This window comes from Terrapene carolina, unplaced genomic scaffold (genome assembly GCF_002925995.2).
Source record: "Terrapene carolina triunguis isolate 2854851 unplaced genomic scaffold, T_m_triunguis-2.0 Scaffold189, whole genome shotgun sequence".
NCBI classification, from domain to species: domain Eukaryota; kingdom Metazoa; phylum Chordata; order Testudines; family Emydidae; genus Terrapene; species Terrapene triunguis.
This window is the reverse complement of record NW_020664540.1, coordinates 14,387,676-14,411,263: the sequence shown is the minus strand read 5'-3', so window position 1 is coordinate 14,411,263 and position 23,588 is coordinate 14,387,676. Positions and strand designations below refer to the sequence as shown.

General features: G+C 48.0%; 1 protein-coding gene across 2 annotated transcripts in view; it reads left to right on the top strand.

The window, feature by feature from the left end:
- FRMD6 (FERM domain containing 6) overlaps positions 1 to 23,588 on the top strand; it is a 72,246-nt gene that overhangs the window by 34,385 nt on the left and 14,273 nt on the right. For both annotated transcript variants that reach the window (XM_024214802.2, XM_024214803.3), the window contains 7 exons: positions 1,182 to 1,272; positions 5,134 to 5,213; positions 6,556 to 6,632; positions 9,301 to 9,487; positions 17,035 to 17,190; positions 20,536 to 20,601; positions 21,843 to 21,911. In XM_024214802.2, coding sequence (XP_024070570.2) covers positions 1,182 to 1,272; positions 5,134 to 5,213; positions 6,556 to 6,632; positions 9,301 to 9,487; positions 17,035 to 17,190; positions 20,536 to 20,601; positions 21,843 to 21,911 — 726 coding nt within the window. The remainder of the gene's footprint in view (positions 1 to 1,181; positions 1,273 to 5,133; positions 5,214 to 6,555; positions 6,633 to 9,300; positions 9,488 to 17,034; positions 17,191 to 20,535; positions 20,602 to 21,842; positions 21,912 to 23,588) is intronic.

The following is a 23,588-nucleotide window of genomic DNA, read 5'->3' as shown; positions in this document are numbered from 1 at the left end:
TCTGTCTCACTGGGCTTGATGCTCGGAGAATTCATTCTTCGTGCACTGCTCTAGCTAAATCCAAGTGACATTATGTTAAGTGTGGTCTATTCCTTTATGTATCATTAGACCTGGGTCCAGTTAAGCCCTCTGACATGCATGCCCAACCCCCATTGGTTTTGAAAGGACAAACATAGAGGCAGAATGGAGCCTTTTGGCAATAATATGGGCAACTTGGTTCTTCCAAAGGGCCGGGCTGGAATTTATTCTGGAGAAAGAAACCAAAATTGTTAATGAGATTCTAAATGAGGAGTTGTGTGCCTGATTCCCTGTCCCTGTGTAAATTACTGCGCACAGTGCAGGGCAATGGAGAACCAGGCCCTTTGGGAGAACTCCAACGGGAAGAAAAACTGTACTGCAAATTAACAGGGGCAGCAACGTGGGGGTCACTTTTAGTTCGCTTTATTCTTAAACTCTCGTGAGTCCTTCACGTTGTAATATATGGGCTAATGGGTTTTTGAACCACAGCCCTCTACTGGCTGGAATTGGAATTGGTGGACTGTGTCATAACTAAGCCCTAATACTGATACCACTAAAGAAGATCCTCTTTTAGCCCAAGTGGTAGGTTTTGTCCCTTCTCAGGGACTCTGCAGAACTAAGGTCCTGGGTCTTTGGTGGTTCCTAGGCCTAACACCAGCCCTCTGCACAAGGTTGATTTTCATTCTTGGAGAAGACCAGAGTTTAGTCCTTCCTGTGCAGTGCTGAGTGGCCCCCACCTACAGTATAGTGACAACCTTGAGGTCCTAAGTGACACTGGATCTGTTGCACTGTAGCCAAGGCCTGTAGGTGTGAAAGGCCTTGCCTGTAGCAGACATTTTATTTTGTTAGAGGCAAATATTTTGTTAGACTGATATCAAAAGTAGTGACCATCTTGGCCTACCTTTGGGAAGTTAAATGTCTGTCTCGTGCAGTGGGTAATGGGATCAGCTGGAATTTGGAGTATGCATGGTATAAAATACATAATGTATGTGCCTAATTTTTTACATTTCTTGGTACACACTCAAAGCTCCCATTGACCTTCAGTGGAAGCCGTGAATGTACAATGGCTTCAGGATGGGGCTTGATTAAAGATCATAAAACACCCGAAGAACATATTGGCAGATTCTCATTAATGTTTTCAATCCTGTGTTTTTCTGCTGCAGGTTAAAATACTATGTCGTGAGTTACTTGTCCAGGTGTGCGACCTTCTGAGGTTAAGAGACTGTCATCTCTTTGGACTCAGCGTCATACAAAGTAAGTCTCCGTCTGAACTTGCGTACTTGAAACAATGCTATGTCACATACAGATGCGCAACAGAAGTATCCGGGTTGCCAGGATAAGAATAAACCTGCCACGTCATGAGTGAAATGTTGATAAACCACTTGAGCGTTATTATAACAAGGGATGATAAATATAAAGTATTGTCCATTGTAGCACTGTCCCTCTTCACCCGGAAATCCCCATTCATTGTGTGCCCTGATTGGTCACAGGATAAGGCCCTGGTTTGGAGCTGGCCCACGTCTAAGTTCTATTTTCTTGCAGTTTTCTATATATTTTGTGAGTTCAAAAAAACTGTCATGTGCTCTCTGATATTGTCTAGTCTCCAGGGAACCCAGTCAGTCCGCAGTAAAGTCAGTGAGAGTTGGATCCAGCCCCGGGTGAGCACTGCTGCTGTTAATGAGGCACTCCCACGTACTTTTCATAGTTCCTGAAGTGGTGGTAAATCACCGCTTCAGAAAACAAATAATTCTTCTTTACATCTTGAGTCAAAATGTGTTTTGGTTTCCTTCAAAGTACCCCACAGCTTTTATACTAGATTGTTTACATCCTTATCTGTTCACCAAGCAGCATCTCTTGGAGGGGTGTTTGCTAGGCACTCCCGGAGGGCGGACTAACCACACAAGACTGAAATGTCCGAGGAGTTGCAGTATGTGCGGAGTGCCGTGCTGCATTGAGACCCCAATTCAGCACATACCCAAGTAGTTCAACAAAGCGCTTGAGTACGTGGTTAATTCTCATCGAAGTCAATGGGATTTAAGCACATGCGCAATTGCTTGGCTGAATCAGGGTCTGAGGGTACATCTGCACTGCATCGTAAACCCAGGTCTGTGGGCCCCGGGCTCGGGGGTTCAGTCTGCCTCTTGAGCTGCGTCCGCACTGCACAATGACAGGGCTTGGACCTGACTCTCAGCAGGACTCGGGCTTTGAGCCACCCACCTCGCAGGGTCCTAGGACCGGAGACCTGAGTGCTTGCTGAGCCGAGTCAGGCTGATTTTGTACATGGACAGGAGGGGGACTCGGACTCCGTATGCAGTGTAGGCGTACACAGAGTGCCCTGCTCTCTTCTGAAGTTACTCAGCAAGAGAAATGTAGGGGTTGGGGTTTATTTGAGAAGCTTTTATTATCCGGTGAAGGCCTTGATCATGCAAATCCAATTGCGGGACTGGGTCTACAGGGTTGCATTAGTTCTAAAGGCTTTGATCATTCACTTGGAGCTCCAGCCCAGATTCTCAAGGGTATTTAGGCTCCTAAATTCTAGTGATTTCAAAATACCCTTGAGGATCTGGGCCTTGCTGCCTTGCCCATGAAAAATCCAGCTCCCAGTAGCAACTCCCATGTTTGAGATCCATTTGGCAATGGAAGGAGTTGAAGGGGGCTCTGAAAGCAACACTTCCCCTGCATGCGATTCAGGTGAGGTCTAGTATAGAATTCCCCCATGTTGGAGACAACACTTTTGTTAGAAATAACGCGGTTTCACCTATAACGCAGTAAGATTTTTTTTGGCTCCCGAGGGCAGCGTTATATCGGGGTGGAGGTGTATTTAGAAAGTCCACAGACGTTCTATTACTGGTGGTATGAGACTTCCAGCATGTGTCACTCATTATGAAGTCCCCCTGATCGTTCAGCTTTTTTCCTACACTTTATAGATAGGTACGTAAGGAGAGGGTCATCCAGTTCCTTGGTGTGATTTGGTGGTCTTTAACAGATACCAATTAATATCCCATCTTGTGCTTTATCTGTTAGGACACTGACCCATAAGCATTCAAGATCATTTTCTTCTAAGTTATCAGTGACACAGAAACAGATAATGCCATCTTTGACATAGGGTGCCCTTCCCCCTCCCCTTTGCCCACTCATGCCTTCCTAAATAGGTTATAATCACTGATTTTAATATTCACATCATGCAAATCATCTCACTAGGTTTCAATAATACCAGCTAGATCAAAGTTCTGCTCACAAATGAGCAATTCCAATTCCTCTTGACTCAGGCTCCTAGCACTGCTGTACAGGCAATTCAGGAATTTCTTCTCTTCATATCCTTTGGTTCCTTGATTAATTTTGTTCTTGTCTTGATTTTGTGCTGAGTGCTTATATTGTCCCTCTTTTTACCCTCCCCTTTTATTATTAGTTTAACACCCTCCTGACTACTCAAGCCAGCCGATCCCTGAGGAGATTGGTCCACCTTCTATGGGGACACGGGGAGCGTCGAGTTAAGATTACTTCCATCTCAGTAGAAGGGGAACCAATATTCCACTTAACCAAAACTCTACACCGCTTACCTAGCCAATGGTTCGCTTGCCAGATCTTCTGCCTTCTGGCTTCCTTTGCTCGTGGGACAGGCAGAATCTCAGAGAAGATCGCTTGGGCATGCTTCCAAGTTCCCTGAAGTGATCGACTATCTGAGATCTATCCTGCAACGTGGTGTGATTAGTGCCAAATATGAACCATCACCAGTGGATCCTTGCCTGTCAGCTTTAGAAGCCTATCCAGTCTTAGAGTGACATCTCATGTCTTAGCTCTGGGAAAGCAGCACACCACCCTGTTGTCTGCCTGTCCTTGGCAAATGTTCTTTAGATTCTTCTGAGTACTGAACCCTCCAACAAGGATTGTCTGTCTCCCTTGGATAGTTGGAGAACTTTGTGGGCAAGCTTAGTATTCTTGCAGGTTGGGCAAGCTACCAACCCCAGATGTGCCCTGTACATCCCTCCGTTCCCTTGGACCAGCTGGATCTTGAGAGGTTTCTTCCACAGATTTCACATGGAGGACCTGGTATCAATTGGAAACTTCTAGCTCTGTGGAATTCCTCCTGGTCCTCTTCTCTCTCGTGGCCGCAGGCTGCCCTTCCTCGTCTATCTCCAGCCACGTCGGATGCTTCTGTGACCTCTTACTTCTGGTGGTTGCAAACCACCAGATCACTTCTCTGACGTCCTTCCTCTCCAATTCCTTGGTGCCCAGCTCCTTTCTGCCTTGAACCTGGGGTACTGGTGTTTCCCGAACTTGGCTGTCTAGAAACTCCTCCGTGTCTCTACTTGCTCCTCCAATCCAAGAATCCTTTTCTCCAGCACAGCCACCAACATGCACTTCAGGCACAGCTAGTCCCTTCTGGCTTCAGGCAGGAAAGAAAACACGGCACATCTGTTGCAAGTCACCACCATTGTTCCATGGCTGGCCATCTTGAAATCACATATACAGCTGAACCTGGAAAAAAGAGCCTCTCACCCTCCCTCCAAAACTGTCCTGTTAGCTGCCTCTGTTTGCGGCTCTTGAGTTCGCCTAGCAAGTGACTTTCCTGTAACACGTCTCCCTGCTTAGCTCAGCTCTGCCCCTCAGGGAGCGATTAACCACTCTGGGTATGTCTATACTGTAGTTAGACACCTGTGATTGGCTCGTGCCAGCTGGCTCGGGCTAAGGGGCTGTTGAATTGTGGTATAGACATTCCAGGCTCAGGCTGCAGACGTCCCAGAGCCTATCCTGCAATTCAAGCCCAAACGTATACACTGCAAATAAACAGCCCCTTAGCCCAAGCCCCACAAGCTTGAGTCCGCTAGCCCAAGCCAGCCGTGGGTTTTTACTTGCAGTGTGGACATACCCTCAGAGATTTCAAACAGTGGGGCTGAACAAAGCACCAAGGATGTTATCTGATATTTTTTCCACAGGAAATAGGTGGATTTGTTGTTTATGCTAGAGTGTGTTTAAATAATGCTGCATTTTCTTCTTTTGAAATGTGTTTGGGAGCTTGCATAACTGTGGGTGTGAAATTTTTATAGTATGTTTTTTAAAAGAAATCTTGGGGAACCATTTGCATTCTCCTTTCTTATCCCCTTTCTAATGCAGACAATGAACACGTGTATATGGAATTATCACAGAAACTCTACAAATACTGCCCAAAGGAATGGAAGAAAGAAGCTAGCAAGGTATGACCGTGAGTTGGGTTGAGAGGGGCCAGTTATTTCCTCTCTACAGATTCAGTGTTTCACGTATCTGGAGCTGTTGCACCTTAGGGGAAGGTTTGAAGGGTGCATATTTTATAAGACGAAGAGGAAAATTTGAAGCATGCAAAATTAATTAAAAACGAATCAACGGCTACTGATGAGAGTGGCACAAGCTGCTCAAAAAGACTTCTTAATGTGTGTCCCTCTCTACCTGCAAAAGAGGGAATCTGAAGTTCTCAATCATTGTGATTTATAAATGAAAAGCTTGAGAAAATAAAGATGACCTAGATGGCAATTGAATACTGGTGGATTGCAGGATGTCTGGGAGGCTAAATTACGGAACATTTGGGGAAACCTGAGAACTACGTTAGGACCCCAGAGCATTAGCCCTCATGATCACCGGCAGATCTGTCAAAACTAGTCAACCCATATACCAAGCTCTGAGGTAGGAGATGTCAGACAAGAATGGTTAGGGGATGGTTTCTTGTAATGAGAGACAAGAGGTCACTGAAAGGAAAGCAGTGGGGCTGAGTGTGAGTTGAATCTCTGCAGAAAAGTTCCAACCGAGACAGATCTACGGCATCTCTTGTAGGTTGTAGATAACAGGAAAAAAATGCATTAAAATAACAAACTCCAAACACAACACTGGTGTCTGTCTCCTCTTCTTCCCTCTTCCTCCCCCCCCCCCCCTTACAGCTGCTGGAAATTACCTTTTTTTAAATTCAGAGAATTTTTGAAAATTTCATAACTGGAATCTTGCAGGGGGGTGGGGGGGAGTTTCAGAACAACATGAATTTTTTTGCAGAATTTTCCTCAGAATTCGCCCTTGCCCCATTTTTGAAATCCAGTAACTGTTGAACACAAAACCTTTTCTGTTTTGAAACGGAAACTGAAGCTTTCTCATTTTGAGAACTATCCTCCCCTGTGACTAACCTGGCCATATGAAATTGGCAACTCAGAAAAAGATGCATGAAAAATGAAGGGAGAAAATATATCATACAGCCAACAGGGTAAATATTTTTTCCCTTGGAAGTTTTCCCAAAAAATGGAACATTTTGAAAACTTCAAAACATTTTTATGAAAAATGTCCAATTTAGAAAAACAGCCAGACTTTGATCTACATTGTTCCACTAGCTCCACCTTCTCTGGTTTCCTGGATGTGGTGGTCATGATAAATTTTGCACTGAGAAAACCTGATACAAAACATCAAAGATTGCATTAGCTTTCTGATTTCACAGCAAACTTTGCAAAAAAAAATTATATTCTCAATGGTTTCTTTATGTCCTCTGTGGAAAGAACTCTGAATATTTTCTCTCCATTGCAGGGCATTGACCAGTTTGGTCCCCCGATGATTATCCACTTTCGAGTGCAATATTATGTGGAAAATGGCAGACTAATCAGGTAAGGGGAAAATATTCCAAAGAATGCCTTTTTGCACCAAAAAATGCTGTATTGTTAATGGGAAAAAATAGAAAATATCTTGGGTTATTCCTGTTTGGTTAGAGTTCATTGCATGTATTGTAATTTTGTTGTAGACCCTCAGTAACAGCGGATTGCTAGAAAAAAATTATTTGTAACTAGCCTTTACTCGATCAGTTTCATATCTCTATCCTTATAAAGATTAACGTTAGCAAAGTGCTCCTCTGTGGCTGGTCTGAGCGGGGAGAAATTGTTTTGTTTTTTACTTTAGCAAAATACAATGAGTCTTTTGTGATCTAGTTTGGGCAGGCTGGTTTACAACATATTGTATTTTTCCATTGTACAGCAAAAAGCAGGCAGAATTCAGCTTTTGTTCAATTAACAATCTATGCCACGGAGCCAAACTTCTCAAGAAGAAGGGTGACGCAGCTCATCCCAATGCATGTAGACGTGCATCCGTGATTGGGCCTGCGTTTTACTATAGCAGTACGTGCACAAGCCCGTATCGCCGCAGCTATCCATTTGCTTGTTGCATGGCCTCATCTATCCTATTAGCCAATGTGTGCCTGCAGTTGGGTGTGCATGTTTGTGTGTGCAACTTCTGCCCAACCCCTGCCTCTTGAAAATTGGGGGTTCTATCAATGTAAGTCCTTGATCACCGGGACTACTGAGATGTGTAAATAACCCTGTTGGCAAGGTCTGGGTCTGGGTGAGATCAGACTGGCCTGAGGATGTCAGGAATAGGTAAATAGGTCTGTGCAATAGCTAAAACTGCAATATGTTCCTCCTGTTAAGCTAGTCGCTGCTTAGAAATATGGTTGAGTCTCCTCCAGCACAGCTCAGAGCTGAGCTGTTTTCAGATATTTTACTTGCCCAACCGTAAGAGGGACTGGCTAGCAGCTTCAGTCCCGGAGGTACAATAAAGGTAGAGAACTATTGTGATTGTGTTGAGGGTTTGCAGACTACTGGGAATAACCATTTTAATTCGAGTGGGAAATTGTTCACTAAAGCAAACAGAGGAAAATGACTAAGGACCTGAATCAGTCATGTATTGTTTACATGAACTTTTCACTGTATTTATATAGATGGGCAACCCCCTGTCCTTTGCACAGGCAGTTCCCACACAGATGTGTGCACAACAGAAAACCCTGACCTAGGAATTCCTCTGCTACGATGGGATTGTGTGGTGTTCATGTAGTTTCTCTAGGGTAGGGTTACCATACGTCTGAGTTTTCCTGGACATTGCCCCTTGTTTGATCCTCCGCCGTCTGTCCAGGCGGATTTTTCAAATAGGCGGCAATGTCCGGGTTTTTTGTGGAGCAGACGTTGCAGATCCAGAAAGAGCCCCAATTGGTCCACTTCCCGATAGGTCCCTCCCCTGCATCCGCATCTGATTGGTCCTTGGCAGCTGCTGGATCCTGCCCATCCAGGCCCCAGCTCCCAGCCCTGGGGATGGGGAGAGCCCCACAGGGAGGCATTGACTGACAGCCGTCGCTGTGTACCGGGTCTGCGCCAGCCACCATGACAGGGAGCGACACTGCCCCCCACCTCAGGAGTGAGGTCCCAGTGCGGGTGAAACGTCACTGAACAATCAAGGGTGAATGTAGAGCCATTAAAAGATGCTAGCTCTGTCAGTAGCAGCCTTCAGACCCGAAGGAGCCCCAGTCTCGGTGCATGGCAGGGCATCCTCCGCACGAGCCTGTGTCTTATTGCTGCTTCTTGGACCTGCCCCTCTTCCCCTGGCAGCACAGCTCCCTCCTTGCCAGGAAAGGGAGAAACCAGAGACGGAGCTAACATTACAACAAGCACCTGGCTGCACCAGACACCCCTTTCCCTCTCCTCTCGGACCTGCCCAGCGTGCACAGATGTAAGGGCGCCTGTGCCCCCCGATCCCCACTGTCCTGTGCTCAGGCAAGACCTGCCTAGACTCAGCCAACCCAGAGATACCATGGGGAGGGGAGGAAGGCGGGTGCTGTGAGAGACCCATTGGAGCAGTGGATGAGACGGGTCTGGGGGGCAGCTAACTTCTGAGTAAGTTGGGGAGGGACATGGGAATCAGGCAGGGTCCCTCTGGCTGCCCTCTAGCTATAAGCTCCAATTCCTTCCCTAAGCTGTCCCCACCACATCAGTGCCCATCAGTGGCTGTCCTGCTCCCCCAGTTCCTCCCTGCAATCCCCGGCCTCCTTTCTCAGCAGCCTTGCTCTGCACCCCCAAATCAGCCGTGAGTTCTGCTCCCCGTCTCAGCTCCCTCCCTACGCTGGCGGGGCCCCACCTCCCCGCTGCCCTCTCCTCAGATGCCCTCCCTTGAGTGTCCTTCACGCCAGCGCCTCGTGCTAGCTGCCTCGCTGGGGTCAGAGTCACAGGCAGAGCCTCTGAGGCGTATTGGAGGCTGGAAACTCTGCCCCTGCCCTCTTGCGGGGAGCTCTGAGATGGGCCCGGAGGCGCATTTGGCCCCTGTGTAGATTCCCAGCGCTCGCAGACGCCCACCGCCCCAGCGTTGGGAAATGACTTTGTTTTGCAGGGGGAAAGGTGCTGGAGCCGGCAGCGTGCCGCTGAGCAGCCTGGTCTGCGTCACAGGCCCGTGGTCCGCGGGGCAGGTTCGTTCTGTCGTGCATGCGCTCACGGTTCTGCTTTTCTCCTCTCTCCGCAGTGACCGAACCGCCAGGTACTATTATTACTGGCACCTGAGAAAACAAGTGCTGCATTCCCAGTGTGTGCTGCGCGAGGAGGCCTACTTCCTGCTGGCAGCCTTCGCACTGCAGGCCGACCTGGGGAACTTCAAAAGGAACAAGCACTATGGGAAATACTTTGAGCCGGAGGCTTACTTCCCTGCATGGGTAGGTGCTGTGGGCTATGCCGTCTCGTTGTTCCCCGGGCAGAGAGCCTCCGCGTGCACGACTGCCTTCTTCCCCTGCTCGTTTCCAAAGGGGTGAAGTGCATTGGGACGAGAAATACCTTAAATGGGAGCTTGGTAGGGGAGCGGGAACCCAAGCGGTCGTAGCTGCTGGTAGCATTGCTCTGATCCATTCCACGTGGTGGGATCCCGCGTCAGGGCGGGGGTGGAAGGTGGGTATGTTTGTGCATAGTGGGAAATGCGTGCTGGGCTCATGATAGGGTCTGAATGCAGATGCTGTGCTTGGGCATCAGGGTTGCGGTGTTTCTCCTGCAGCATAATGCTCGCTGTTCGTTGTCCCAAGACGCCTAGGGGGGATTATGTGCCGGGGTGGCCTATGGTAGCCGGGGGCTGGACTTGATGACCAAGATCATCCCTGCCTGGCCTATGTTCCTGTTACATTCAGTGCACTCAGATTTCCGGAGAGAGGGAAGGGCTCGCAGCCCTGAGACTGGAAAGGCCTGCGGACTAAGCCACGGGCTGGTGGGAACTCCGCAGCACGCAGCTGGCCCAGGTGGCCCAAACCAAGGGCCTGTTTTCCCCTGGAGCTGCAATGGATGGACTAGAGTTGTGTGTACAGCTAGTAATAGTGAGTGGTATGGGCTGCAGGGATGGCGAAGCCAGGCTGTACATTCAGCGTGTGCACACTCGGTCCTCTGTACCCGCACACATTCCATTGCCCTGCAGGGTCAGCTGGGCCCGTGCTGAGCTGAGCAGGCCAGGTCTTGCTCCACCACCCAGCCGTTGCTGGGCTGCCAGAGCTCCGGATCGGAGTCCCTGATTCTCCCGCCCTCGGCACAGCTGCTCGTGTGTCCCTCCGGAGGCGGAGGGAGCAGCCCAGTGTGCTGAGAGGGGCCGTTCGGCCCCAGCTCATTGGGGGGCTCTAGCGGGTGGGGGGTTTGTGTGGTTCTTGGGCTTTCCGGAGAGAGCGAGTCGTCCCCTCCTGCACTCTGCCCATCGCCGCCCCCGCGGCTCCTCGCAGCTCCTGTCTTCACGTGGGAGTGGCAGGTGCTGTTAAGACCTTACTCTGACAGTAGGTGCAAGTGGTCCATTTCCTGCTGTATTGTTTGATCACGTGGAGCCTGTGACTGTCTCATGGCTAGCTGATAGGTGGTGGTGTCGTTATTGGGTGAGATCCATGCAGGACACACTTCAGAGGAGGCTGCAGCCCTGCCTTGGAGATGTTTACAGTCTGTAACCTGTGTGACCGTGGAAGGTCTGTCCAGAGCAGAATGTCCCCAGTGGTACTGCAGGGCCAGCATAATCTACAGACGGGATCGCGCCGTCCAGCTGGACATCCACACCCTGAATTTGTTTTAATGGGTTTAAAATCCTACATAAGGAAACCTACAGGAACGTATCTCGCTCAAGCCTGCCCACCTCCCGGCCCAGCCGTTTCCTCTGGCAGCCCCCTTCCTGCACGGCCGCGGCGCAGGCAGTGCCAATCTTCGCCTTTCTCTGCATCGCTCCCCGCAGCAGAAGCCAGCCAGGGTGCACGTAACCGAAAGCCAAGGTGGGGCCAGCCTTTGTCCTGCACCAGAAAACAGGTGTGAAGCTAAAGGGACGCAGTCTACGTGTGAGTCGCGTTTCAGTCCTCGAATGTTGTCATACCGGCACTTGCTGCAGTTACCAGAGTGCGGTCGCTGAGAGACGCTGGTGGGGAAAAGTCATTGCTCTCCATTTAGTCAGCTGGGTTTTTCACAGCACCTTGAGTATAGTCAGTTTCACTGTTTTCTCCTTTAGTAGCCCTGGTCCAGAAAAGCCCTTAACTTTTAAGTATGCAAGTGGTCCACCGGGACTACTCAGGTGCTTAAATTAAGCATGGGCTTAACTGCATTACTGGAGCGGGCCATCCAACCTGCATGTATCATGCACTCCAGTCTTGCAAACCCTTATGCACATAGGTAACTTACCCTTGTGCATGTTTGTAGGAGTGGGGCCTTACTTTGATGATTAGTGCACGGACGGTTCTTTCTCTTTGCCTGTGGGTTAACGTTACCACTTGCCGTCTCTGATGTGCTTGGCTGGCTAGTTGTGAGCTTTCGCTGCATGTTAAAACACTCCAGATGACACCCCCTAGTGAAAACATGAGTGCACTCCCAGTGTAGACTGATTACACACTTAGAGCAGGGTTGAGCCAGTGTTTCCATTTCAAACCTCCCTTTTCAGGAGCTTACATCCCACCTGGTTTGAAAGTGCATCAGGATGGAACAGTGTATACAAGCCTTCAGCCCAGCTGGGAGTTGTTTAAACTTTAAACCCTTTATAGAACTGTCAACAACCTGCAGACAAATGAGCTCCTTTCTCACTGTCCCTGCTCTCTTGAAAATGAACAGAAATGGTATGTAACCCGTCTGTAACACCTGACAAATGTAAACTGTCACACTGCAGCCATTCACTAATCGCTCATGTGCCACAGTAGTAACAATCCCATTTTACACTTAGGGAAACCGAGGCAGGAGAGTAGTGACACTCACTCAAGGCCATATAGTGACTAAAAGGCAGAGCTCAAGGCTGTCTCTCCCTGGGCCGCTTCCTATCATCCACCTCCCAGCCAAAGCCTTGAAGTCTGAGGCAAGGTAATAAAGGAAAAGCAAATAACAGCCACTGCAGCCCCACAAGGCTCAGCAGGCAGGCATTCCTCCCAGCGAATGGCTTCTGTAGCACCCTCCCTTAGGAGCTCTCAGGGTGGGTCTCTGCCCTGCCCTGTCTGGCCCCTTCTGAGTTGTCTGGTTCCCTTTTAAGCTCCGCCTCCAACTGAGGCCAGCCATGGAGGGGTAGAGGGGTGGAGTTGTCTGGGCCCAGAGCTGTTCCTTAACCCCTTCAGTTCTGGAGTGGGTTTTATACACCCCGTCACAGTGCCCCCACTGTGCCACTGCTGTACGTCTGTCCTGAACGGAGGGCAGGATGGCAAGTAGAGCTCTTCACAACGGCTTTTCATGAAAATGGAAGTTTTCCATGGGAAATATCCCATTTCGATGCCTTTTGGTGAGGGCAGGGGGGGAGGTTCATTGAGAAATGAAAAATTTTCAGCAACTACCTTGAATCCTTCTCAGAGCTGTTCCCTGCACCCCTTCAATACGTCAACGTCCTTTCTGAAGTGTGGACGCCACAACTGGACGCAGTGTTGCAGTGGTGGCCTCGCTGGTGCCATTTGCAGTGTTAGCGCCTGCCTGCTTCTAGTCAATATGCCCCTGCTTATGCTTCCAAAGTTTGCATTTGCTCTTCAGCCACCGCATCACCCTGGAAAATCATCTTCAGTCGTTGGCCACCCAGACCCTAAAGTGACTCGTTGGTGTCAATGGTTTTGCAGTAGCCATTGGATGTTCAACATGAAAAGGTTAATAAAGACGTAGGCACTGTTGTCTCTGTTGATTGCTGCCCTTATTCTCTTTAACAGAACTCACTGGTTTAGCTGAAGAATAATTACCTCGTTTTCTTAGCCCAGAGTCGCTGCATGTCCCACACAGCATCTAAAATCTCACTTCAGAAAGTTGTTTTAGTACGCTGGGGTGTACTTGAATGGGCAGAATTTAGCCAACTGGTCTCATAACCAGTTGCTGAAATGCTTGACGATCCCAGCCTTAAAGCATTACCAATGAGCCTAAGGGAGTTAGGCACTCAGTTCACATTGCGTTTTAATTGGATTTGGGGGCTTGACTTTGAAATCGGTAGCCGAAAATGGAAGTAAAAAATCTGCTTTTGGGGAGTCAGTCCTATGTCTTGAACACTAGGATAATCCCGCTGCAACTTTGTGGGTTCCCAAGAGTTTTGTTAAAGTGTAGGTCACTCTGTGCTTGTAGGTGCTTTGTCCTTTTTCTTCGTTAAGAATGGGGCAATAAGCTGTTTGAAAAATGGTCATGACTAACTGTCTGTAGTGGATCACTATACTTCTCTTTGTGAACACTAAGGCCTGATCTACACAAGGCAAGGTTTGCCACTACAGCTGTACTGGTAAATCCTCCGAGTGGAGATGCAGCTTCTAAAAGTTCTTTTGCTGGTATAACTATACCACTTCCCCAAACAAACTACATTGTATCACCAAAAGGACTTTTTTGCTGCATCTACACTAGGGCTTTTTCTGGCGGTTAGGAGCGTAGGGTTTTTTTCATACTTAACCAACACAGTTGGTTAAATGAGGCCGAAGGGCAAAGCTCTTCTTCAGATCCACACATGCTTATCGCTGACCATGGCTTTCGGACTGAGCGACATCCAAGTGAAGTGCTCAGCTAGTACTGTTCGGATTCTGCTAAATACCTAAGTAGGCTTTCTGAGAGACTTGCCTGCTTCCCTGTCTCAGAGGGCAGGGCTCAAGAACAGCCCTTCGCGCTGTGATATTTATCCACATTGTACCACCTGGAAATTGCTTAAATGAAGTCCTTTCCAGGAGCACATGTTAGGCCACATCTTGCTGCCAGTGAAATAACTGACTGCTTTCTCAGAGGTGGAGTCTATGGAGAGTGGCCGCGTCTCTGCATACAAATACTGAATGATGGATGTAAAGATCTCTGTGCAAACTTTCGCATCCAGAGAACCTTGTGAGCATCATGGAAGAGTCGAACTTAATAAGAATAGAAAATAAAAACACACACCTCCCCACTCCCGTGTTTTAGCCTCTTTTTGCCAGAGGATGTTGTGAAGGCCAAGATTATAACAGGGTTCAAAGAAGAACTGGATAGGTTCATGGAGGATAGGTCCATCAATGGCTATTAGCCAGGATGGGCAGGGATGGTGTCCCTAGCCTGTTCGCCAGAAGCTGGGAATGGGTAACGGGATGGATCTCTTGGTGATTACCTCTTCTATTCATTCCCTCTGGGGGCACCTGGCATTGGCCATTGTTGGAAGACAGGACACTGGGCCAGATGGAGCTTTGGTCTGACCCAGTGTGGCCGTTCTTATGTTCTAACTGTTCTATATCCTTATGTCTTAGTCCAGCCTCTGAAATTGCAGAGGAGAAAACCCACTACTCAGCATGAATATAGTCTATAGCCACTTATAATGGCCATTAATGTAAGGTGATCTTCTAGAATTTCAGTCTGTGGGGGTGATACGTTGTGAGAAAACAGTACCGTTTTATTATGTTGCTAGGTCAAATTCTGCCTTGAACTTACCTCTGTGAAACGCCATTGACTAGTGGGACTGGGTGGGTGAACGGGAGAGTGAGGGAACAAAACGGGATTGCTTCCCCAAAATGTCCAAGGGCGTTGGGGCACATTGCCATAGGCATGTCATTGGAGTGGAAAGTGTCTCTGTCTCTCTCAGGCTTGGCCTGTGCTGTGAAGTTCTAGCAGAGCAGTTAGGCTTGTGGAAAAATTCTCACACACACCCCACGCAACAGAGCAGTGCTGTCAGAGCCAGGCTGGAAGAAGAGTGCTTTCGCCGGCGTAGCTAATGCCGGGCGGGGCGTTGGCGTTGGTACTGTATGGACAGATGAGGCTGCAGTAAGGGGCTATGCCAGCCTAGCACGCACACTGTGGAGTACAACACGCTAGCAGTGCCATGACGCAGCGTGGTGACCGTCTGCACCTGAAAAGCAGGTGCATGGCCGGCCTCGAATGCCACGGTCCCTTATTGCTGGGTTTCGGGGACCTAATCTCTTGGCTACAGTAAACATGAATCATAGAATATCAGGGTTGGAAGGGACCTCAGGAGGTCATCTAGTCCAACCCCCTGCTCAAAGCAGGACCAATTCCCAACTAAATGGAGAAGAGAGCCCGTGCTTGGCATTTCATGCTGTTGGAGCCGTTTGTGACAATTCCAGGATCATCTGTCAGGTTGTTTGTTGAGGCCCAGCATCCTGCAGCAGAAGCACCGACGTTCTTCCGGTGATACCGCCGCTACATCTGGCAGCCAGAATGAATGAATCCAGGGCAGCGATGTTGAACCTAGTGGTTGGAGTGTGGGTCTGGGAGTGGGGAGTGTTGTATTCCCAACACTGCCTGTTCACCCCTCCGTTCCTGCTTCCACACCTGCAAAATGGGGGTGATCGGTGGCTGCCTGCAGCAAGGCTGTGACTGTTCAGGGCCGTGGAAGTGCCAAGTATTGAGTGGAAGCCCAAGGTACATGGCTCGCTTGGTTAAATGCTGCGTTCTGCATAGTTCGGAAGGGAGCTCGGAGCCTTTCCACAGCCAGGGTCTGGGCTTTGCAAACGTGCTTTTGTGATCGGGAGGAATTTCAGCCCTGTGTAGGAACAGATCCACTGAGAAGTAATAGCCCCCTCGCACTGGCTAAGCGCTGTGCAAACCCTGACTAATGAATCCTTGCAACAACCCCCTGTGCTGAGCTCCTGGGAAAATCTGGCCCCAGTTGTAGGAGCTGAACTTTTCTGAAAAGCTGTGACCTGACCCAGAGCCTGCTGGAGTCGGGGGGGTGGGTCTCTCCATCGACTGGTGCACTTTGCCCCAGGCCCTGTGTGCTGCCTTGCTCTCCCCACCACCCCAGAGCTTTTAGAAACCTCCCCCGGGAGCTAGTCCCTCTACTCCCGGGAGGTAGTCCCTCTACCCTCGGCAGGAGAGAGGTTTAAGGACACCTGGCCCAGGAGAGAGGGAGAGCAGGTCGTCCTATAGCTTTATAGCGTTAAAGGCCAGGAGGGCCTATTAGATTGGCTAGTCTGACCCGCTGCGGGGCACAGGCCATGCAGGGGCCTGCACCAGCCTCTCTCCAACTGGAGATGGGTGGGGGGCGAGGCCCAGGCAGCGGTGGGGGAAGGCTAGCGCTCTGTGGTGGTTTCCTTCCTATATCTCCGGGGCACTGGGTGCTGCAGCCACCCTTTCCCTGGCAGTCCAGGAGCCCTGTCCCCCTGGGAGCAGTGCCGCTGGTGCGTTATCCCTAAGGCGGGGGCTGGGTCTGTTTGCCCCCATCCAGCTCTGGGCTGCTGGAGGTGAAATAAAGCCTGCTTAACCGGGGAACTTGCTTGGCAGCACTGCGGGGAGGAGGCTGTTACGCCCTGATCTGTCTTTAAAACTCTGGACAGTGGATCTGCTTTAATACTTCGCTGTTGCCCATGATTTTGTTTCCTCGGTGCTAAGTAACAGCTCCTTAGCTGTGCGGCGCTAGCGGGAGGAGCTCAGTGGCTTCCCGGTGTTGCCGGTTCAGCCACAGAACATGGTGACAGACGGTAGCTGGAAGGATGGCCAGTAGTTAGGGCCGTAGCCTGTGGCTTAGGAGACCAGGGTTCCATTCCCTCCTCTGACACAGACTCCCCGTGTGAGCCTGGGCAAGTCACTTATTCTCTCTCTGCTGCTGTTCCCCATAGGGATATTAGCCCTGCCCTGTCTCACAGGGGAATTGTGAGGTGCTCAGCTATTGTGCAAATATCTAAGAGCAATAGACTAACAGGTGGTACAATAGGTCATAACCCCACATGGAAACCTCACTTTAAAAAAATCGTTCCTGTTTTCCTGCCTCTCGGAGGCAGCAGACCAGTTGCGGGCTGCTGCTTTCATCCCAAGAGCAGGCACTGAATGGTGTCCCTTGATTGTCTTCTAACAGGTGCTGACAAAGCGAGGGAAAGACTACATCTTAAAGCACATTCCAAACATGCACAAAGATCAGTTTGCACTCACAGCCTCTGAAGCGCATCTTAAATATATTAAGGAGGCAGTCCGGCTGGATGATGTCGCTGTTCATTACTACAGATTGTATAAGGTAAGAGAGGGCAGCAGGTCCGCAGGGCGGATGAGATGCTTTTGATTTGGGGCGCTTTTTATTAAGAAGGACAGCTGCTGAATAATTTCTAGCATGCTTTGGGAAGTGCTGCATTTGAGAGGTCACTGGGTCGTTCTCATGGATCAGTCTTCGAGGCAGATCAGTGATGCACTCAACTCCAAGAGGCCGGATATTGCTGCTTTATATAGTACTTTTATTTTTAAAAGTTAAGAGGACACGAGATGAAAAGCAGGCATAATATACCGATGGGATGGGTGAGCTGGATGCTGCGCCGCGTACAAGATTTCCGGGGTAATTTCTCATCCTCCCATGACACATTTTACATTTCTTTCCTCCTGGGAATGAAGCAATTTGTTTGACGCAGCCTGATGTTTCACACGGCGTTTTGTAATAGCCCTCACATTAAAGAGAAGACGTTTGTCTGCTGGAGAGCAGAGTAACAGCGAACTACAAATACAAATACGATGAATTCCAGCAATGGAATGAATTATTAAAGAGGATTCGAACGCTGAATACTATGGAGATGGCATCCGGCTGGAAACAGCTGGGAGATTTATTTTTCCACGTTGTCTGTGCTTGAAATGACCAACGTTTGCTCGTCCTCTTTTTGGCTAAATGGGTGAAATAGTAAAGCAGGGTGTATTCTTCCTCCACGTCTCTCTTCCTTTTCCCCCCAGTGCATTAATAACCACTACCCAGTTACGCTTCAACAGAGGCCAACATTAGCTCGGATAGAACCATTCCTAATACTGCTGTGTTAACACGCAAGCCATGATTCTCTTCTTGCTTATGCAGCCGTAAATCAGGAGTAACTCCATTGAAATGCAGTTACACGGATCTAAAGCCAAGTTAGGCCCCGATTCAACAAAGACATATACCTAAGCACATACTTAATTTCAAGCCAGTGCTCTGCCGAAATCAGGAGTCACTTCACTGAAGTCACTGGACCTGAACTGTTCAATTGAGTTTTTAAGCCTTTTTATTGCGCTGTGGTTCCAAATCCTCACCTGGGGCCGGGGCCTGATCCTGCTCCCATTGATGTCCATGGCAAAACACCCATTGCCTTCCTTGCAGTGTCATAAGAACATAAGAACGGCCATATTGGGTCAGACCAAAGGTCCATCCAGACCAGTATCCTGTCTTCTGACAGTGGCCAGTGCCAGGTGCCCCAGAGGGAGTGAACCTAACAGGCAATGATCAAGTGATCTCTCTCCTGCCATCCATCTCCACCCTCTGACAAACAGAGGCTAGGGACACCATTCCTTACCCATCCTGGCTAATAGCCATTCATGGACTTAACCTCCATGACTTTATCTAGTTCTCAAGCCCCTTTTGTAAATCGGCGTCGCTCCACTGCCTTCAGTAGAGGCATGCCCACTTCCACCGGCTGCGCAGCTGGCCTGTTGCTGGGATAAAAGGATTTCTCCAATGATGGGTTCTTTGGGGCAGTTCTCCTCTTGTCAGCATTCTCCTGCCTGTAAGAGGACTCAATACGTGTCAGTCGCTGGAGCTTTTGAAGTAATGGCCCAGATTATGCATCGTTACATGCCTGGTTTTGGCTTTGCTGTGTGAATGACGGGGGGGGAGAGAACCCTTCCCAAATACCCATTTCTTTAATGAATCTCAAATCCTCGGTTCAGAATGGTAAGGACTGCTCTGCTGCAAACGCACATCTGGAGCCTCTTACTTTCGCACTCTGGCACATGGGTGTGGTGATTGTCACCGTCCTGCCATTCCTGTTCCTCCTCCGCTAAGATAGTGACTTCTGGCTGCTCACCTGGTACCCCATGTTGGGTGCAAGTAATCTGAGACTCGGCCCCCCCATCCCCTTCCATCCATACTCACTGACCAGAGTAGCTGGCCAAGTGAATGGGGTTACGGGGGGTAGCTTGCTCCTCCCACCACAGCAAAGGGGAGCCATGGAGGATCCCAATATCTCGGTCTACTCCTGGGGCACTACAGTGATGCACCAGCCCTTACACAGGGCACATTGTAATGTCACGATCCAGCCCTTGATGGTCGTAACAACGACAGTCCAGCCCTGGATGCCTGTAACAGTAACAATTCTCAAGCCACGGTCTTTATGAAACCCATACGGATGATGCCCAATAATGACATCACACACCTTCCAACACAGGTGTTTGCCTGGATGGATAATGCCTAATGTGTCCTGAATATCCAGGGTTAACATGCATCAGAGACTTTTCCAGCCCTGCCTCTGCGTGCTCTCCTTCCCTCTTAAGTTTTTGTCTAAACATCAGAAAATGGGTCGTCTTTATTTTAAAAGACAATTGAGCTTCTTTTAAAATGTCTTCTGCAGAAACCTAAAGGTTTTTACGCCCCCTTTTTTGGGACTGTCTTTAATTTCTGTCACTTTTCTGAGAGTCCTGTTTTTGGGGGCTGAGTTGAGAAGTTGGCTTAGATTTATTTACATAAAGTGCTTCAAATAAACCCAGCAATTGATGTGCATTTTTAATGACATGACATCTAGTATAGAACATTTGAGACTGTGTTGTTACTGCGCAGCAGATGGAAGCGATTAGAGAAGATACCTACGCAGCAGGAGTGGATTTATTTACCGTAGGTCTTTCAAACACGTCCAGTATTTGGAACAGATGCAATAGGCTTAAGCGATTCAGGAAGTTTGTGCGATCTTTGGCTCCAGGTTTCAAAATCTTTCCCGGTAGCAAATGGGAATGCAAAAGTGTTGGTTCAGAAATGCAGAGGAGTTGGGCTTAGTATATTGCTATAGAATTCGAAACTAGAAAATGTTTGGGTGGTTTTGACAGGGAGTGTAATGGAATTCTTGATGGGGGTGCGTTCATGCCTGTCTCTGAGAATCGCAGCACTGTCAAAACTGTGGGTGTATCACCAATTCTAGACCATGTTGTTTATTTATAAAATCTCTCTCTCAGACCCAAATCCTTTTTACGTACTGTATTCAAGATGCCTGAGCCATCCGCATGCAATTATTAAATAGCATAATGCTACAATTGTTTCCCGCAAAATGACAGCCTGAGCTATTGCCTTTCTTCTCTTCAGGGATCCCTCTTGGGGGGAGGGATAGCTCAGTGGTTTGAGCATTGGCCTGCTAAACCCAGGGTTGTGAGTTCAGTCCTTGAGGGGGCCACTTAGGGATCTGGGGCAAAATTAGTACTTGGGTCCTGCTAGTGAAGGCAGGGGGCTGGACTCGATGACCTTTCAAGGTCCCTTCCAGTTCTAGGAGATAAGATATCTCCATTATTTATTTAATTTAAAGATCTACTGTATGATGTTTATTTTATATTGAAAAGTATTTACAAAAAGCACTGTGGATTTTTTTAGGACAAAAGGGAAATCGAAGCCTCATTAACCCTTGGGTTGACAACGCGGGGCATACAGATCTTTCAGGTACGTAGCTGAATGTATCCATCAGCCAATTTTTGCTCTCATTTATGCTCTCGTATCTTGAGCATTTCTCACTGAAATCAAGCTGTCTGAAATGAAAACAGTGATACCTTTTTCTCATCTGATGACCTCAGGTTTCATGGTTTAGAGCAGGGGTTGGCAACCTTTCAGAAGTGGTGTGCCGAGTCTTCATTTATTCACTCTAATTTAAGGTTTCGCGTGCCAGTAATACATTTTAATGTTTTTAGAAGGTCTCTTTCTATAAGTCTATAATATAGAACTAAACTATTGTTGTATGTAAAGTAAATAAGTTTAAGAAAATGTTTAAGAAGCTTCATTTAAAATTAAATTAAAATGCAGAGCCCCTCGGACCGGTGGCCAGGACCCAGGCAGTGAGAGTGTCACTGAAAATCAGCTCACGCGCCGCCTTCGGCACGTGTGCCATAGGTTGCCTACCCCGGTCTAGAATTAGTGGCTTTTGCTTCACCAGTGGAAGTTGGCCATTTTGACTCATGCTTATTTTTCAATCATTTCTTTTAAAATCAGAAGTTTCTCAAATACTTTTGAAATTCAACAATCACTGCCTGGGTCAATCATCTAGTAAAAATTAATACTAAGACACTAACTGCACTAGAAATGTGCTAAACTGCTAGTGCACCAAGGAACAAATGGGGGATCTCCAGCGCCAACAGCATGAACTAAAGAATCACCGCTCCCTAGCTGAGCTCTGTAACACAGAGGGGGACCTGCAAGACACGCACACACCAGCAGGGATCCTAGACAATTTACAGTGTATTACAGCACTTGGATTTGCACAGACAAACGTCTTCCTAAGCAAATTGCAAAAAGGGTGCAAATATTATTAATTGCTTTGACTCTGCGAGATGTCAGCTACAGAAAAGTCATTCAGCAGAATCCTCTTCTCTGAGCTGCGCTTTGGATCTGTGTTGGATATTCTGCACGCATTCCACAGGCTGTTTTCTCATTGATGTCATTGGGATTGGCAGGCAAGGAATGAATGCAGAATAACCTATGTGCATCACAGAGAATTTTACCCTTTGGATGGCTTCATGAAACTTAAACCATGTCTACGCTAGAGACCTTAGAGGACAGTGCTTCGAAATTTGAGCGTGCCGGGGGAAAGAAGTTATCAGCTGTGTTTCAGCTTGTTCCTAAGTAGTAAAAGTAATGAATCTGTCTCAGGTTTCCTAAATCCCATTCTCAGTGTGCAATTTGTTTCTCAGAATTTAGATGAAGAAAAACAGTTGCTTTATGACTTCCCCTGGACAAACGTGGGAAAACTTGTATTTGTGGTGAGTACAGAACAATAAAGGGTTCGTAACATATGTAAAGAAAGGTATCTTTCTTTTTTAACAGTGAGGTTTCCTCCCATTGTTCATCAGCTTCCCACTGACCTGCAAACTGCCTATAAGAACATTAGAATGGCCGTAGTGGGTCAGATCAATAGTCCATCTGGCCCAGTATCCTGTCTTCCGATAGTGGCCAATGCCTGACGCTTCAGAGGGAATGCACAGAAGAGGGGTATTTATCGAGTGATCCATCTTCTGTCATCCACTCCCAGCTTCTGGCAGTCAGAGGTTTAGGGACGCAGAGCATGGGGCTGTGTCCCTGACCATCTTGGCTGATAGCCATTGATGGACCTATCCTCCAGGTCCTCCGGTTACACTTTTGGCCTTCACAACATCCCCTGGCAAAGAGTTCCACAGGTTGACTGTGCGTTGTGTGAAAAAATACTTCCTTTTGTTTTAAACCTGCTGCCTATTAATTTCATTGGGTGACCCCTGGTTCTTGTGTTATGTGACGGTGTAAATAACACTTCCCTATTCACTTTCTCCACCCCGTATATGATTTTATACCTCTACCATATCCACCTTTCGTCCTCTCTTTTCCAAGCTGAACTGTCCCAGTCTTTTTAATCTCTCCTCATATGGAAGCTGTTCTGTCCCCCTAATCATTTTTGCTTCCCTTTTCTGTACCTTTTCCAATTCAAAGGTATCTTTTTTTGAGATGGGGCAACCAGAATTGCACGCTGTATTCAAGATGTGGGATTCCTATGGACTTATATAGTGGCATTATGACCATTTCTGTCTTATTATCCATCCCTTTCCTAATGGTTCCTAGCATTCTGTTTGCTTTTTTGACTGTCGCTGCAGATAAAGTAGATGTTTTCACTGAACTGTCTGCAATGACTCCAAGATCTTTTGGGAGTGGTAACAGCTCATTTAGACCCCATCCTTTTATATGTGTAGTTGGGATTGTTTTCCAATGTGTGTTGCTTTCCATTTATCAACACTGAATTTCATCTGCCATTTTGTTGCCCAGTCACCCAGTTTTGTGAGATCCCTTTGCAACTCCTCGCAGTCAGCTTTGGACTTAACTGTATATCTTACAAATCTGTGACTGTCATATGGCCGGATTCTGATCTCAGTTACATACATGTAACTCCACTGAAGAGAACCCCTTTCAAAAACCTGAAACCAGTGGAATTATTCCCTGCGTACACCAGTGCAACTGATCAGAACCTGGGACAGAAACAGGCAAGTGTTACAGTGCTCTTAGGACCGGGATGTGAGTCTATAAGCTGGGTTGTTAACTGATGGGTTGCAACAACAGTTTCCAAGCCATGAAGGAGCTGGCTGAGCTGGGTGGGAGTCTTGAATATTTTAGACTTAGGGTTTTGTGTTAACAGTGGCCAAAATGTTCAGAGGCCGGGTGCTCAGCGTTGCTGAAAAACAGGCTCTTTAAGGTGTCACAGATTTTGGCATCTAAACTCTGAGGACCCCCAAATCACTAGCTACTTTTGACATTTTTGCCCAGATACATTTTTGAGGAATACTGCTTCATGGACACACAATAGACTGCAAAGACATTCATACCTTTTATCAAGCTCTAAGATCATAGATACATTCTGCACCTGATTGGGAAAAATCTGTTTCCTTTAGCCTCTTATTTTTTATTTTTTTTTAGCC